Source organism: Corylus avellana, chromosome ca8 (genome assembly GCF_901000735.1).
Source record: "Corylus avellana chromosome ca8, CavTom2PMs-1.0".
Classification (NCBI taxonomy): domain Eukaryota; kingdom Viridiplantae; phylum Streptophyta; class Magnoliopsida; order Fagales; family Betulaceae; genus Corylus; species Corylus avellana.
The window spans coordinates 1,113,353-1,132,148 of NC_081548.1; the positions used below are offsets into that span (position 1 = coordinate 1,113,353).

The following is an 18,796-nucleotide window of genomic DNA, read 5'->3' on the forward strand; positions in this document are numbered from 1 at the left end:
TGTACTGTTATAAGATCATGCCCTTCGGTTTGAAGAACGTAGGGGCAACATACCAGAGGCTAGTAAACAAGATGTTCCAAGACCAGATCGGATGCAATATGGAAGTATACATTGATGACGTGCTAGTCAAGAGTGTGCTGCCACAGGACCACATACTCGACTTGCAAGAGACGTTCACAACCTTGAAGAAGTACGGGATGAAGTTGAATCCCTCAAAGTGTGATTCGGAGTTTCATCCGGAAAGTTCCTCGGTTACATGGTATCCAGCCGAGGAATAGAGGCCAATCCTGAAAAGATACAAGCTGTCTTGGATATGCAATCTCCTAGAAACTTGAAACAGCTCCAGCAATTGACAGGAAGGGTAGCGGCATTAAATCGGTTCATTTCACGATCAACCGATAAGTGTCTTCCGTTTTTCAAAGTCTTGCGAAAGGCCTTTGAATGAACTGACGAATGTGAAGAAGCCTTCGGACAGCTGAAAGAATATCTGGTGAGCCCGCCTTTGCTGAGCTAGACAATACCTGGGGAGGTATTATATTTATATTTAGCCGTGTCTCAAACGGCTGTCAGTGCTGCATTAATCCGAGAAGAAGAAGGAATTCAAAAGCCTGTATACTTCACAAGTAGAGCCATGAAGGGGGCTGAAAAAAGGTATCCCCAAATGGAAAAACTGGCTTTCGCCTTGGTTATAGCGTCCAGGAAGCTCCGACCCTACTTCCAAGCTCATACTATCAGGGTGTTGACTGAATATCCTTTGAAGAAAGTACTAAGAAAGCTAGATTTGTCGGGAAGATTAGCTAACTGGGCTATTGAGCTGGGAGAATTCGATATTGAGTTTCTCCCTCGGAATTCTCTCAAGGGCCAAGCACTGGCTGATTTTCTGGCAGAATTCACTAATTTGCCAGACATCACCAGCTGGCCAAGTGATGAAACCTGGGTAATTTACGTGGATGGGTCATCTACGAAGAAGCATGGTGGAGCAGGGATAGTAATGATTACTCCTGATGGGGAAGAATTATGTAGTGCATTGAAGTTGAAGTTCAAGACAACGAATAACGAGGCCGAATACGAGGCAGTCTTGGCAGGACTCGGTTTAGCTCTTGAAATGGGAGCCAAACTTATCGAAATACGGAGTGACTCCCAAGTCGTTGTAGGGCACATCCGAGGGGAATTTGAAGCCAAGGGAGACAAGATGAAGTTATATTTATCTAAAGTGCAAGATTTGCAAACTTTGTTCAGTAAGTTTAATATTGTTAAAATTCCGAGACCAGAAAATGAGAGAGCAGACCAGTTGGCCCGAATAGCTTCAACTACCAGTGGAGAGATTGAAGTTGAGACTCCTATCCAAATTATTCTACAGTCATCAGTTACCGAGACGGTGTCGGTCTCGACAGCCGAGACCATACCTAATTGGCAACTTGAAATCGTGGAATACCTGGAAAGAGGAGTACTTCCTTCAGATAAAAAGCTTGCTACCCGGTTGAAGATAAGAGCAGGAAGGTTCACAATGGTAAATGGAATCCTTTACAAGAGGGGTTTCATGTTGCCACTTTTAAAATGTGTTTTGAAGGAAGAAGGAGATTATATCCTTAGAGAAATCCATGAAGGGATCTGTGGAAGCCATTCTGGAGCCAGAATATTGGCATATAAAGCAGTCCGAGCAGGTTTCTATTGGCCCAACATGAATCGGGACTCGGCAAATATAGTCAGGAATTGTGACAAGTGCCAGCGATTTACTAACGTCACTCATCAACCTCCTGAGGACCTGAGTGCAATCTCTTCACCTTGGTCCTTCTCCCAATGGGGGGGTAGATATAGTAGGACCATTGCCTCGGAGTAGGGAAAATACACGGTTCGCGGTTGTTGCTGTAGACTATTTCACCAAATGGGCAGAGGTTGAAGCTTTAGTAACTATCACAGCCAAAGCAATAGAACGATTCTTATGGAAGAACATCATATGTCGATATGGCATTCCCCATGCATTTATTACAGATAATGGCAAGCAGTTTGACTGCGACTCATTTCGAGCCTGGTGTGCCCAGCTGCAAATAAGGAACTATTACTCGTCTCCAGGGCACCCCCAGGCAAATGGGCAGGTAGAAGCCACCAACAAAACAATTTTCAAAATCTTGAAGAAAAAGTTGGATGATCAGAAAAGAAATTGGGCAGAAGATCTTCCAGAAGTATTATGGGCATACCGAACGACCAAGAGAATTCCAACCGAAGAGACACCGTATGCCTTAGCATTCGGAACTGAGGCAGTCATTCCAGCCGAGGTAGGCTCAGGCAGCTATCGCGTAGAGACCATCCAATCCGAGACTAATAACGAGGGGTTACAGCTGCACTTGGATTTGCTACAAGAGAAGCGGGATCAAGCCCAGGTGGCTATGGCAGCATATCAGGCAAGAGTGACTCGGTATTTCAACAAAAAGGTCAAGCCTCGGAGCTTCAAAGTTGGAGATATGGTTCTACGTAAAGCTACTTTGGCGACCAAGGACCCAGCTGAAGGAAAGCTGGCTCCTAATTGGGAAGGACCTTATAGGGTGATTGAGTGCAAAAGAGCAGGAGCATACCACTTGGAAGATTCCAAAGGTAAGGCTCTTCCGAGGCCTTGGAATGCTGAGCACCTTAAAAAGTACTATGTCTAAATGCTGCGATATGTAATTTGTTTATAATTTCATTACTTTATTTCAATAAATAAAAGTATCTCGGAGTTATGCAACATATAAGGTTCATATGTACAAATTAAATGATTTTATTAAACTCGGAGAAGACGACTGAAAAGTCACTTTCGAGCAGGATGCAACCAAAAGGAGCATTCTCTTAACGTAACCCGGACTCAGAAACCTCAAAGAACTCTCCGAGACCTAACTCGGAGTAGCATAACTATGGGTAAGTCTGAAGGAAAAAAAAAAAAAAAAACTCTCTCCGAGATTTGACTTGAAGTAGGAACTAAACTCTCCGAGATTTGACTCGGAGTAGGAACTAAATTCTCCGAGATTTGACTCGGAGTAGGAACTAAACTCTCCAAGATTTGACTCGGAGTAGGAACTAAACTCTCTGAGACTTGACTCGGAGTAGGAATCCGACTCTCCGAGACTTGATTCGTGAGAGCAATCAAAATCCACGAGGCTTAACTCATGGTAGCGTAACTAAGGCTAAACCAAAGTCTCCAAGACATAACTCGGAGAAATGTAGTTATAAGATTCTTTTAACTACCTTAGGTAACAAACAAATATCAAAAAGTTGTTACTTCAAGATTTATATAAACGCAAAAAACTCATTTCATTAAGAAACTTGAGGTATATACAAAAAGTTGTCAAATGGTATTACATCATTTCGACTTAGGGGCAGAAGCAGGATTAATATCGGGAGCCTCGGCAGATATGGACTCGACAGAATCGGCTCGGGTGTCATCAGGATCAGACTTGGCACCTTGATGATGTTGATCTGAGAAGGGATCGAAGAAAAATTCTTTTATCCCTGCTGCATCAGGTATTTGTTCTTGGCCTAGATTGACTAATTGAGCCATAGCCACGTCCGAACAAGGGATATCCTCGATCTTCACCCTGTTGAGATCTATCTTCCGGGCTGAGTCCTTAGCCCATGCTCGAAAGGTTTCAAAACCAAGAATGAGCCCGTCGACCCTGGCAGAATTTCGAACCCATGAGGCAAAAGATAACTGACGTAAATAATTTGCAGCACGGCTTCTAGCCTCCCTTAGCTGAGCCCTCACCTGAACATATTTGCCTTTGAAGAACTTTAGTTTCTCTTCGGCGATCATCTTGGCTTCATTTGCTCTCACCACCAAGTTTTTTTGGTCCAAGATTTCAGCCTGAGCCAATTCTAGCTGATCCGAGACCCCGGTGTGAGCTTCTCCCAGCTGGTTCAGGTCTTCTTTTATAATAGAATTGTCCTCCTAGAGTCGGTTTATATCGCTCGAAGATTCTCAATCTCAGCCGCCAACTCTGTGGCCTTGGACTCAGCCCTTGCGCGAGCCGCGGCCGCCTCGGAAGTCTCGGCCTCCATTATTGACTGCTGTTGGCCCAAGAGCAGCAGCTCTTCATCTTGCTTAGCCACTACCTCCTTTAGCCTAGCGTTTTCGGCTTCCAGATTAGTGACTAAGCTTTAGAGGGTGTTAGTTTTAGTGGCCGAGTCATTAGCTACCTTTCGGAAGTAGCAGTACAAAACCAACGACCTCATAACACCCTAAGACAATGATTTTGTCAGTATATATATGCATAAAAAATATATAAATTGAAGTTGCTTTCATTGAGAGGTAGTACACTTACAGTAAGCTGGAAAAAAATCATTTGCTCTATCATGCCCTGAGCAGAGATATCACGTTCCATGATGAGACTCTCGTGCGGAATTAAATCCACCAATGCTAAGAAAGGGTTACCCTTCAGGTCACCACTAAAGTCTGCCAGACGTCCGCCGACAGTCTAATCTACTCCTTGAGGTCTAATCGCCGAGGCGGAAGAGGAAGAGGTCTCGGCAGTAGACTCCATCTCTTTAGCCGAGGCCTTCTCGGCAACCTTCTCGACAGGAGTCAGCGTCCGAGCCCTGGTAGATATAGGACCATGGGTTTCCGGTTCAGCCTCGTCAATGGGGGAAAGAGGTTGAGCTCCTTCGACAGCTGCAGTTGGCCCCTCGGTCCTCTCACACACCATCTCTACGGAGCTATCTGAATGCTCCACCAACTCTATATCATCCAAAATATGTTGGATATTGGAGCCCAGGGGTTGAAGCGAAAGAGATTCGATGGAGATTGTAGTCCTGGCCTCAACTCCATCCGAGGCCAAAGGAGTGGCATTTAATGGGCGTGCTAAGACAGGTTCGTTTGCCAGAAAGGCCTCAACTTCTGCAACCGGTTTCACCACAGGCCCAGGAGCAGCCTTTCGCCTAGCAGCCAGCAAGCTGGCAAACTGATCCTGTACCTTCACTTATGCCGCTTTTACCAGCTTCCTCTTCTTAGGTTGAGGAGCCTTGGGTTTGTCAGATTCCACGGGCTCATCGACCAAACATAGAGCCCTAGCTGCCCGAGGAGGAGGGTTGAGCTTTTTGGCCCTCGTATCCATTTTCAATGGCCCTGTGGTTCGGAGTTGCGGAACAGCAGGTGGGTCCACTCTCCCACCTATCCTCAGAGCTCCACCTGTTCGGAGTGGTAGATTCTTCTGCTTAGGTGACTCGATTAATTTACCTTTACCTTTATCGAGTCTGGCCTTCTTCGGAGTAGCCCCCCGGGTATTAGCAGCCAGGGGATCTGAGATAACAAGCTTTGGGTCGCGGATGATCACAGAAGCGAGTCTCTTTTTGCCTCCGCCGACACCTCTTTCTACTGCAATGAGGCCTCTCCCCTCCGAGGCCGTACACATTAGCAGTGAATAACTCAGTAGACTCTCATGTTTTTGAATCCACCGTAAAACGTTGTTCACACGCTTCTGTTCGTGGTCGGTGAGGGTTGGCTCTTTGGAAGCGTTCCCGGCAGGAACACTGGTTTCCCAAGGCACTCTTGGACCTTGGGCAACTTCAGTAGAATGGAATTCCCATTGGCCCATTGCGAAAAAGTATTTTCCCTTCCACGCATGGTTGCTGGAATACTTTCCGTCTACATGGACGAATTTTCCCCGTCAGGACTGAAAGTTGTATAAGCCATCGCACTTTGGGTTCTTCAGGAGCCGATATACCCATAAAAATTCTCGGGCAGTGAGGTGGTTTCCAGGTCCGAGCGCTAAAGGCCACAGTAGCACGCATGCATAAATAAGCCTCCAGGCATTGGGCACGATCTGATGCGGGGCCAGGTTCAAATAGCTCAGCAGCTCTCGTATTATTGATGGAAAGGGTAGTCGGAAACCAGCACGAAACATAGTCTCGTACAGGCAAACCTCGTGCGCGTTAGAACGCACTATAGCACCTACCCGTTCGTCATCGAACCGCAACTTCACAGATTTGGGAATAAAACATTCCTCCCGGATTCTGGCTTCATCGACCTTAGTTAATAACGGCCGCCAGCAGGCTGGATAGGTGTTGCCTCCGAGACCATTAGAGCCTGATCCCTCATCTCCAGACATGGTGTATAGGAAGAAGAAGAAAGCTCTGGAAGAAGAAAACAGAAAGCAGAAAGCAGAAAGCGAAAGATGGAAAGAATGAGAAAAGAAAGGGGACCATTGCATTTTAATAAGACTGCCTCGGTAACGTGCGCATTAAATGCGCCGTGTGGAGCTGGCCTCGGCAAGCGACACGTGGACATACTTTATGACTAAGTTCAATATACCGACACGGCCTCGGAATACCAACCGATGCCACCTAGAAATTTGAATTTTGAATTTTTTCTCCGAAATTTGAATTTTGAATTTTTCCTCCGAAATTTGAAATTCGAATTTTCCGCATTAATTGTCCGGGACAAGGCTCGGAAGATCATTGGACGTCTTGAAACTTCTCCCAAAAAGCAGGCATCGGGAGGTAGACCCATTCCGTCAAAACATGAAATTTCTTTAGTTCTACAAACATCGAAATTGGGGGGTAACTGTTGGGTCGTGGGTCAACCCATTCAAATTTTCAACAGTCTTTAGGCCCAATTTGATAAAGCCCAAGACTCGGACCCCAAACTCATATGTCCGAGACTCCTATCCGAGACCTTGTAATCCGAGACCGTCAAATCCGAGACTCTTATGCCGAGACCCTAAAGTCCGAGACTAACTCAGGACATAGAGGTCTCGGTGAAGGGAATGGCTCCGATATCCTAAAAGATACTGTTGTTAACAAATAAGTGGTTTCGTTATTTATTAAGGTATCGTATTTACTTATAATCCGAATCTTCTATATACATCAGTGAAGATACGCCAGATGAGATCTGAGATCACAAGGGCAACCGAATTCCGCTCGGATGCGCTAACCTAACACAGCCTGTGAGCTATGACTCTGATCCCTGATCACGAGACACCAAAATCACGGAACAACTAACAAACATGATCTCTCATTCAAATGTTTGTTCAGCTGATATCAAGGGATAAGATTCCTGAATGCACGGGAAATCAAATCCTCTCCCTGCCTATAAATACAAGTCCTATTATCAAAGCAAAGGTAATCACAACTCTCATTATCTGAGCTCTATAGTTGTTGACAATATCCTTTTTCTTTCTCATCCTGACTTAGGCATCGGAGTGTTCCCGCCGGCTCACCCCCGGTCACTTCGATCCTTCTTTTTCATTGTGCAACCAAATAGTTCGTGTGTTGGTCAACTCAAGCTCGGCAGGCGTGTTACGTCATCATTGGGAAAACTGTGCATCAACAATACTCTGGTTTAGAAGGCCTATTTTTCTCATACTACACTGAAAGGAATCATACTTTTGCCTTGTACTCCAACTCTTCATTTTCTTTTGATCGGAGTGATCCAAATGCAAGAAAGAAGTACATCTCCTACATTTAATCTGTGAGCAAAGAGACAGGAAAATTATATGGAAAAGCTATTGAATCCCCTCCCATTAAGCATGATTAATATGAGCTGGTTTCAAGCTGCCTTGAATAGTTCTACACATGGCTATGCCTCAGTGGAAACTGGATGGAACAATGCTGGGGATCTACTGTATCTTTGAGTATGTGATGGCCATGGGTCAGTTTTGTGAAATTACAGAAGAGAGAAAGAGTTGGGCTGAGAAGTGAAGACAGTGAAGTTGAGGGAGAGGGAGAGAACCAGAGTTGAGAGAGAAAAGAACTTGTGAAGCTTGTCCTTGTCCCACATCGAAAAAAGAAGGAAACACTCCAGCTTCACACTACTATAAATTAGATGGCCCAATCACTTGCAGTTTTAGCGTTTGCCAACTAAGGGTAGTGAATGGAATTACCAAAATGACGTTGGTGTTCAACCATTTGAATTGTAGATGGAAAGAAATCATTTTTTTAATAATAATTGATTAAGCTAATTGAGCTAAGGCAAGCTGATTTATTTCAAAAGAAATTACAAGCCGAGTAGTTTGGCTATTAGCGAAGCCTGAGCTCGTGCAAAGTTTTCCCTAGTGAGTTGTTCAAGCCGAGTTGAGCTATATACTCGAGTCAAGCTGAAAATTAAGCTCAAGATCGAGTTATACGATTTTGCCTAAACTCGGCTTGATTCGTTTGTACTATAATTGTAACACCTCTAGGCTCTAGGAAAATTGTTTTTGTATTTGTCACACCACTAGGATCTAGGAAAGTAGCTTTTGTATTTGATATTTCTGAATTCATGTGGACGAGTCTTTACAACTTGATTCCTTGCAATTTGATGTTGCTGCCCTAAAAAATGAAGTTAGCCGAGATGCCTGCCTGATAAAGCTGGCGCCCTGCTTCTATAGAATCGATTGGAATGGTGTTACGATTCTTGTGTCTCATATGGGTTAAGTCTAATTTTAATAATGTGTAAATAAGTTATTGGATACCTTCCTTTTGCAAGTCGATTTTTAAGAGTAAGTTCTAATTACAGAAAATTTAGATCTATATTTTTAAGCAGGTCAATAAGTATAACGACACTTCACTAGATAATGCTAAAAACTATATTTTTGTTTTACCACTATCTCACCCCGTTGACCACTGCGGCTGTGAGATAATGATAAGCCAGTAGCAATATTAGTCTAGCGGGTCAATAGACATGACCACTTCACTAGATAATGATTTGTTACAAAATAAATGCCAATAGCTTTGTAATTGTAATCAACTGATGTTGGTTACATTAAACTACAAAGGCTTGGCCCCCTCTTCCTTCCCCTGAGATTTTGGCATTTTGCTTAGGCGATGAAGGAGTAAATCAAAATCATCTTGGCTTCGGATGAGACTGAGACGCACATAACGATCAAGTTCAGCACCAAACTTGCCACCTTCCCGGCCAGTTATACCGGCTGCTTCCAGGGCCGAATAACAATCTCTATCCTCTTCCCTCTCACACTTCAACCATGCATAAGCTGTAATCATTTCAAATTGTGAAAATTATAGAAATTTTGCAATACAAGTCCATATTTCTTTTCTGATTATTCAACTAATCCGGTCTATTAAATTCACACATGTTCTTCAAAATATAATTTTTTAAAATGTGCGATTTGAATAAAATAGTGATTTCAAAACGTAGTTAATGAAAACACGATTTTTAAAAACGCTGTGAAACATTTAATAAAATTCGGGTTCGGCCTTTAAAATCATGCGTTTAAAAAAACAAGGAAAAAAATACAAAATTAGGTCATGTGATTTGTTAGATTTACAATTAGCTCCATATAATATTAAAATGAACTTAAAGGTCTCTGTGGTATGCAAAAAAAAAAAAAAAATTAGTCCCCAAGGTCAAATTCTGTCCACTAATTTAGCAAATTTCATTAGTGTGACACTTACTTAAATAGAATATGTGTCACAATTTTATTGGCTCTAACGTTTCACGCTATCGGAATCTGTTAAGTTAATAGACGAAATTTTGTTGTAGGAGTCCCTTGCCTTTGGTTTGAAAATGCTGCCATTTTTTTACAAACGCAATCCCAAACATAATACTTTTCACGTTTTATTTAAAAATGTGTTTGGCCTATGAAATCACGAACCCAAACGCACTAGTGAGTAAATTGTCAAATATGATCAAACTGAGAACACCCACCAATCAAATCATTAAATCTTGAGTAACAATATTACCTGGAGAAGGTGCTCTAACTTTCTGGGAAAAACTGCAGTATTGTGGTGCAAGTTTCTGGAGAGAAAAGCGTTTGGACGTGGACAAAGTCTTACTCAATTTTTCCCAGCGATCTCTCATGATCTCGTAACCAAATTCGAATATTTCTCTTGCTCTGTCTTCAAGGACTACTTTTATAAGCTTTAAAGCTCTTAATTGAGAATCACGGGAAACACCAATAGTGTTTAAGGCCATATACGTTGTCATTCGTTCGTACACAGCCTCATCCTTTATTATTGCCCACCTGCATCAAACCCACCATATGATCACCGAAATTCAGATCCGGAACTTCAACAATGTAATGTCTAAAATATTCAGGCGATAAATATGAGAGAGTTTTTATGATTAGGCTCACTAATCCGAACAGGAGGGCTGGCTGTCAGAGATTCATTCGAGTAAATGGACTCTATAAAAACTGTATCACATTTATTAGAATTACTAAAAATTCGAACAAAATTATTAGAGATTTCTTCTGCACTTTTTGGTAATATAGTAGTTAGTAGTTGCATGCAGTACAAATCTAAGTTCAAGAACTACTTGAGAGTTCAGATTAGGAACAAGTTCACAAAGAAAGGTAGAATTAAGAGCAGCCATATACTTTTACATAATTGAATCCTTAGCAACAGTTTATTATTACAACTAAGTCTTATTAAGTGCTTATGAGGGTGGATATATAATGGGTTTTCCGTAAAAACATATCTATATAATATTCAACAAATTCCAAGATCTCATAGGAAACCAATTCTCTTATTTAACCAATAAAATAGTTTAATATGATTAAGATTCGATAAGTAATGCTAAAAACTATATTTTTATCCTGCAATTATTTTACAATGCTAACGTAATAGTCTTAACCAGAACTTGATTAGTCCTTGTTAAAAAAAAAAAAAAAAAACTGTAAAATGGTTGGAGGATAAAAATGTAAGTGCAATAAATTAAGATAGGGGATAAAGATTCTCAACAATTTTACTGTCAGAATTGCTAGCAATTTGGGCAGTAGATGTGAGAATCCCTATAGGACTCATATGTCCAAACAGGTCTCGATCTAACAACCCACCTATCTGTTCAAACAGATAAATCCCATAAAAACTCCCATATTCTTTTTTTTTTTTTTTTTTATGACATGTCCGCACAAGAGAGGAGAGGAGGATTAGAACTAGTGACCTCCGCTTTATTGGACGTGGTTCCAGCCGATTGAGCTACCTCTTAAGAACACCTCTCTCATATTCTAACAACCAGGCAAATTACTAAAAATCTAAACTATTTTATCTATACCATGTCACATGGGTCATTAAATTCTTACCCGAATCTAGCACCCGCATGACCAGTGAGTTTAGAAATGGTAAAAGTCATAACATCTTCATCAGCAGGAGTAGGAATTGGTGAAAAGTGTGGCCAATAATAGGCATGATCATATATTGCTTTGGCATTTGGGTGGCCATGGAGGACTGCCTTTCTCAGCTGTCCGTCGGGATTGTTTGGCGAAGTTACAAACTCAATGAAATTCATAGTGGCATTGCTCGTACTGTTCTCCCACAAGGATGCATCTCCTTCAAATGTGTAGTTCTTCGACTGGAAAAGCTCTGTTTGCATTTTATAAACCTGTGATATTTTGATTTCACCTTCATCGATCGATCTCCATTATAAAGGAAAATACTTTACTTATAAATACAGCAACTATATATGGATTTTTTTTTTTTTTTTGAGATTATTAAGAATATTTTACCATGAAATTCTTTAAATTTTGATTTTTTAATTTTTGTTTAATTCATTATAAATAAATGTTATACATCACACTAGTCCCAACCAACCCTTAAATCAATCATTGTTTATTTAAAAAAATAAAAAATAAATAAAAAAATCAAGAGTTGATATTTTGTGAATAGTTGTGGGATAAAAATATAGTATATGTCATTAATCAATAATAAAACACAAACAATTTCTTTAAAATAGTATATGCGAAGGAATTGTAGTAAAAACTTGAAAATAATATTAGTTAAAAAAATTGTAGTTTAAGGATGTTAGAACAAGTACGAACCGGGTAATAAGGAAATAAAGCTACGACCCTTGCAGGAGTAGACGAATTATCGGAGGAGAGTGCATTCACTGCAGCATTAAGAAGTTGGGTTGAGCCGGCGCCGAAAACGATGTACCTTCCGGCGGTGATAGCATTTCCGACGACGGAATGTAAAGTGCGGATGTGGCTCTCGAGCTCTGGAGAGATATTGGGAGAGTGATCACTGTATGAATACCCCATTCGATGCCACCCCGCCACAACAAGTGCACTGTTTGTTGCATGTTGCATCCAGAAAGGTTCCAAGAAATATGGATCACCACTGCAATTAATCACAATATCTCAATAATAACCAATTATCCAATTGTGATAAGTGTGTATATATTCTATGGATAAGATACATTTTCTTTCATAATTAAGTGAGGTCCTTAATTCTTTTTCTTAAAAAAAAAAAAAAAGTGAAAAGTAAAAGTGAGGTCCTTAATTCGTGAAGTGGAGGTCTCTAATTCGAATCACTCTCCTTTTTCTCTTGTGTGGACATGTCAAAAAAAAAAAAAAGTGAGGATGTTATATATCAACCAAAAAAAAAAGGAGAAAAGTACATGGTGTCAATTGTCACGGACCCACACTCATTGTAGGTCGTCATGGTGGTTTTTTTTTTTAAAAAAAATAAATTTATAGGGATATTTTTGTTTTATTGGAAAAAATTTAGGGTCATTTTTGTCTATTTATGGGACAAAAAGGGATACATTAATTGCAATTTATGGTAGTTTGGGGGATGTTGATTCAATTAAAAGTTTATGGAGGACATTGCAAATTAAGTATTAATTTGAAGGGAGTATGTGTATTTAAAAGAGCATAAAATAAAAAGACTGAGAGATTGTAATGATCCAGATGAGGTTCAATTTGAGCTATGCACGCTAAAATGGGCTAGCCTAGTATGAGATAGGTTTAAGGGTCCAACTTTCCAAGTTCCATCATCTTTGGAGTTTTTGATGTATTGGTCAGATACATAACATTTGCTATCAAAATAAGCACTACATCACGAGTTTAAATCTTGGAGTAGGGGTGGCAATTCGCATTCGCGTGTCGGATTCGGGTCGTGTCAACGCATTAGTAAAAGATTATATAGGTTAACCCTAACCTGACCCATTTAATTAAATGAGTTAAATTTCCCAATTGTAATTCTCTAATTTTGTGTTGGGTTGTGTCAAGTTTGGGGTCATAAAAAATTGTCAGTCATTGTGTCATGTTTCGAGTTTGGGTCGTGTCAAAACATTAGTAGAAAACTATATAGGTTAACCCTAACCTGACCCATTTAATTAAATGAGTCAAATCCTCCAACTGTAATTCTCTAATTTTGTGTTGGGTTGTGTCAAGTTTGGGGTCATATTAAAAATTGTTAGTCATTGTGTCATGTTTTGAGTTTGAGTCGTATGAAAGTATGAGTATAAAACTATATAAGTCAACTATAACTTTAACCCAATTAAATAGCATGCGATAGATTTAAATGCTGTAATTTTTGCGTTACTTCCAAGCTTTTGGCATATATATTATTAATTTATTAGGAGACTAGGAATAAGACGAAATGCTTAATGATGACGGCTAGCGGCAGATAGAAAAATCTATGAGTCATGTCGCTTTCTACTCTATATTTTAAAAAAACGTCCCATTCCTAATTCTTTGTTGTCGCTAAAACCCTTTTTAAGGCATTTCTTTTTGAGGAATGTAAAAAGGTTTTTTTTTTTTTTTTTTTTTTTTTGTTCTTGAATATTATTTTTCACATTTTTTCTGAAGATCTGGTGAGGTAATTTTTTTTTTCTAGAAAATAATATGCACATAGGACAAAAAAATACTAGAAAAAACTGTAACATTTTTCTTTTCGTATGATACATGAAGAATATTTAACAGGACCCTCAAAATCCTCTCTCTTTGGAACTCCACAAGCATAAATGTTGCAGTAGAAGTCTAGAAAACCTAAAAGGAAAATTGAAAATTTTTTAAATTGAACTAACATATGCCATATAAACTTTTGTTACAATTTCAAGAAAAAATAGTATCACATCCTAACTTTTGTTTGGAGTTTCTCAACCATTACCTCATATCCAGATTTTCAGTAATTTACGGTCTAAATTATTAACAATCTAAATAGTAAATTTGAAAGAACCCTTGTATATATGCGGTAAACTGTATAAGACTTATTCGAACAGGTAACTAAACTCTCTAATATTTACCGTCTAATTTGTTAAAGCAATCCACGCAAGAAATGTGAGCGAGCTAAATCTAAGACTTATTTGAAAAGGTGATCTCCATTCAAAGTCTCTCTAAGATATCTCTAAACAGTAAAATTGATGTTATAACAGAAAGAAAGAGTGAAAGAGATACCCATCAGCGTTTGCAGGACAAGCAGGCAAAAACAGAGAGCAATCAGGGCCTCCATAGCAGGAATTGCAGTCACAGATGGGTTCCTTTCCATGGAGAACCAACCCATCCAAGTAGGCTCTGCCATGGCCGGAGCATGAGATGGCTGCCACAGCTTCTGCTTCTGCTGCAGCTTTCTTGCTCCAACTCAGATTCCAATCACCACCCACGTACAGATTTCTCATGAAGAAGAGATTAAGAACCGTGGAAAATGCCGACCAAGCCAAATAGAAGACGGAAACATTTACCTTATTAGCCATGCTTTCTTTCTTCTCAAGCTCTGTTTTCTCTCTCTCTCTCTTTTAAGACAAAAGAAACATGCATGTGATAAAATGGTTTGAAAATTTCAAAATTTCAAACATTTGAAATTTCAATTCATGTCAGCGTTCAATCGTGGAAGTTCTGTCTAGCAGAGAATTTTCCTATCTTTAATTAGTCGAAAAAAAAAAAAAAAAAAAAAACAGCTGGATGATTTCAAAAGTTTTTTTTTTATTAATAGAATTGATGATTAATTTTTCATTTTTATTTCAAAAATTCATAACAAGACTGAGCTAAGAGGCACCTGCAAAACAAGAAGAAGATAATCACAGAAGTAGTATCGGCCGTGGCCAGCGGGGGAGAGAATTCTCTTAACATTTTCAAATATCTCCATGACTTGCATGTGGAGACTGCAGAGATATTTTAGAAATCAATAGATGCGGACGTGTCGCCATCCTGGCCCACCTCTTTATAAAGTAGTTGGCAGTCTCGTGTCAATGTGATGTTTTGAGATTCCCTTTTGTTTTGTTTTTTGTTTTTGTATTTGTTTTTTTTTTTTTTTCGGGTTTTTCTTATTTTTTGTGATGCTTGTTGCGTGGAGTACTAAAATGTTTACAATATCAATATCACCTTTACAAAATTCATAAAAAAATATCTTTAGCGCGCGCACATATATATATATATATAAAAGCTTATAAATCTTTTAGAAAAAGTGGAAGTAAAATGTTGGATTTAAGATTCTGGTGAGAAGAAACTGGTTGTTGGAAAAGATCCAATCCAAGAAAATGGTGGGATCTATATTTTTGGCACTATTATAAATTTCTACAGGAAAGACGATGAATAAAAACGTCATTGCTTACTTCAAAATGCCGTGCGGTCCATGCCCATTGCCTACTGTGGACGACATTTCTTAGAAGAATGAAGATGAAGTCTGATATTATAACTATGTTTTGGTGAAAGGAGTGTGAACGAGCCGAGCTTAAATGAGCTTTTCTTATTTGGATTTGGCTCTTTTAAATTTTACTTGAACTCATAATAAGCCAAGCCGAGCCAGCTTGTGAGCTGGCTCTTATATTTATTTACTTATAAATTTAAACTTTAAGTACTTTTAAACGGCTCAAGAAGTCAGCTTGCATATGAGCATTTTCTTAGCCTAGATAGTCGAGTATAAAGCCTGAGTCAATATAGCAAAGCACTTGGTTTCGAAAAGAGTTGATATGCATCCTTTCATAGATAAACAAACTTAGATATTGGTGTTTTCTTAATAATGTGTGACAAGTTAACAGGTTGTATTCAGACTGCATTGGGACAACGTCCCCTACAAAAAAAAAAAATGGGAATTTAGATATAAACTCTTTAGGTCAACGCGCTTTTATTAAAAACTCCCGAAGTATTTTTTTTCGGAAATTTAGTCCTTGGATCAATCGAAACTACAAGAAACTCCTTACCGTAAAAAATTTTTAACACCCGTTAGGCCACTCAAAACTCCTCATTTTACTTGATTAAAATATTAATTTTTTATTAAATTAATTTTAAAAGTTAAATCTAAAAAAAAAAAAAAAAAATTGAAGGGTGGCGAGTGGGCATACACCCAGCCCCTAATAAGGGTGGCCATTAAGCCCACCCGGGGGGGTCAGTTTAAAGGTGGCTTCCTTGACCACCCCAAGTGGTTTGGGGGGGTGGGCTACCCCCCACAAGCCACACCAGGGGTGGAAGAAGGGTGGCTTGCTGAGCCACTTAGGCTCCCACCAGAGGTAATGGCCACCAGGGGTTGAGGGCTACCCTTCAATTTTTTATTTTTTATTTTTTAGATTTAACTTTTAAAATTAATTTAATAAAAAATTAATATTTTAATCAGGTAAAACGGAGAGTTTTGACTTTTGAGTGGCCCTAATGGGTGTTAAAAAAATTTTACGGTATGGAGTTTCTTGTAGTTTCGATTGACCCAAAAACTAAATTTCCGAAAAAAAAATACTTAGGAAGTTTTTAATGAAAACGCGTTGACGTAAGGAGTTTATATCTAAATTCTCAAAAAAAAATTTGTTGTTTGGTGCCTTGAATATCTCAAGCCCTTCATGTGGGGCCCATCAAGTTTTGTCTTATTTGTTTTGGCCTTTTGAAGTTGTAGCCGACTCTTTCTTTTTTCCTTCTTTGAGTTGGTTTTGGATTTGCAATACTTCTCCTTTTAGGAGAAGTAAACCAACTTTGCTAACTATAAAAGAGAGGCTTTGCAACATAGTAACTGGAGAGAAAAATTAGAAGCCACATATCTCATTAGGGTTTTCTCACTTTTTTGTGCCTTGTGGCATTTCAAGAAGAAGAGAGTTTTCTTTGTTAATTTTTTCTCTCTTTTGTGTGAAAGTGAGATTTTGATGTATTAGAGCTTTGGGTTTTGAATGATTTTCTCCCCGTTATCTTTGTACTCCATCTTTTATTCGTGAATTTCCTCCGGATCGTCTTTGCCAGTGGATGTAGGCTTGTTAAGCCGAACCACTTAAAACTTGGTGTCGTGTGTGATTGATCTATTTTTCTATTCTGTACTTTTCTACTTCTTTAGGATCCTGTTATTTAATTCCATGCACTACAAGTGGTATCAAAGCCTGGGTTCTTAATTTTGCGGGCTGGTTTCTGCAAAATTTGAAGTAGAAAAGTTTGATGGTCGGAATAGTTTCAGTCTTTGGCGTATCAAGACACGTTCTTTAATGTGACAACAAGGTTTGGCGAAGATTTTGCATGGCAAGGTGCCATCATCAAGGGAGGAGCATTTCATGTCGCATCTATATTATTTTAGTGCATTTGGGAGCATCATATATGCTATGGAGTGCATTCGTCCAAATGTTTCATATGTAGTCAGTGTTGTTAATCCTAGCAAGGTTTACTGGCCGACAGTGAATTTGATATTTCGTAATATACGGGATGCTACAGATGTTGGTTTAATCTTTGATAGAGACAGTGGTATCAGTTCCAGTGTCATTGGGTATGTCGATTCAGATTATGCTAGTGGTCTGGTTGTGACACGAGGAGATATCATATTGAAGAAAATTGCCTCTGAGGAAAATCCAGTGGATATGTTGACTAAGTTAGTTCCAGTTCTCAAGTTCAAGAGTTGATTGGACTTGATTATTGTTTGTAGCTTGTGATTGCCCGTGTGGGTGTTGGAGGAGACGTCATGAGGATATTTGCATTGGAGACTTGATGGAATTCAAGTCAAGGTGGAGTTTGTTGTTTGGTGCCTTGAATATCTCAAGTCCTTCACGTGGGGCCCATCAAGTTTTGTCTTGTTTGTGTTGGCCTTTTGAAGTTGTAGCCGACTCTTTCTTTTTTCCTTCTTTGAGTTGGTTTTGGATTTGCTCTACTTCTCCTTTTAGGAGAAGTAAACCAACTTTGCTAACTATAAAAGAGAGGCTTTGCAACATAGTAACTGGGGAGAAAAATTAGAAGCCACATATCTCATTAGGATTTTCTCACTTTGTTGTGCCTTGTAGTACTTAGAGAAGAAGAGAGTTTTCTTTGTCAATTTTTTCTCTCTTTTGTGTGAGAGTGAAATTTGGGTGTATTGGAGCTTTGGGTTTTGAGTGATTTTTTCCCCGTTATCTTTGTACTCTATCTTTTGTTAGTAAATTTCCTCCGGATCGTCTTCGCCAGTGGATGTAGACTTGTTAGGCCGAACAACTTAAATCTTGGTGTCGTGTGTGATTGATCTATTTTCTATTATGTTATTTTCTGCTTCTTTTGGAATCATGTATTTTAATTCCGTGCACAACATGTTTCAACGTCTCTCTCTTAATCTCCCTCACCAGTCACAGCGCATCTTCCACCCCAACTCTCATTTCCCACTCTCACTCTCGCTCACCAGACAGGCAATGATCCAAAGTATTTGGGTATGTTTGATTCTTCAATAGTTTCTGTCTTTCGCAATCTTACTCAATAGTTGCTACTTTATTCTTCTTCCTTTCGTTTGGGTCTGCTCTAATTGAATCTGAGTCTTTTAAATGATTGCTCTCTCTCTGATCACAAAGGATCTGAAAATTTTCATTTTCTAACGCTTAAACATAAATGCAATTTTAAGATTTTAATAATTATGAGATTTATAATTAGTTATGTGTTACTTAGTTTATATATATATATATATATACGAGCTTGCTCACGAGTCAACCAGGTCCGATTTCCCAGTTTTTGGCCAAAACCGGGAACCAGAAAGGGGGTACCCGGTTATCCGGACTGGGTAACCGGTTTTTTTTTTTTTTTTTTAATTAATCTTATTTTAGGCCAAGAATTTTCCTCTCCTTCACTGCTTCACAAACCCATTCGGCCATGGCAGTCAAAATACCAACCAAGAAATTCAACCCAATCTCAATTAAACAACATTTACATATCCATTAGTTGCAGAAAACCCAAAAAATTTTCTTCTCCTTCACAAA

The 18,796-nt window shown here is 39.2% G+C and overlaps 1 protein-coding gene across 1 annotated transcript; it reads right to left on the bottom strand.

The window, feature by feature from the left end:
• Positions 1-8,503: 8,503 nt before the first annotated feature.
• LOC132189691 (tryptophan aminotransferase-related protein 3-like) lies at positions 8,504-14,511 on the bottom strand. Its single transcript, XM_059604459.1, has 5 exons — positions 14,082-14,511; positions 11,721-12,018; positions 10,986-11,284; positions 9,646-9,926; positions 8,504-8,936 (listed from the first exon to the last, which is right to left on the bottom strand). The coding sequence occupies exons 1-5, from the start codon at positions 14,375-14,377 to the stop codon at positions 8,713-8,715; spliced, it is 1,398 nt and encodes a 465-aa protein (XP_059460442.1). The 5' UTR covers positions 14,378-14,511; the 3' UTR covers positions 8,504-8,712.
• Positions 14,512-18,796: the final 4,285 nt, after the last annotated feature.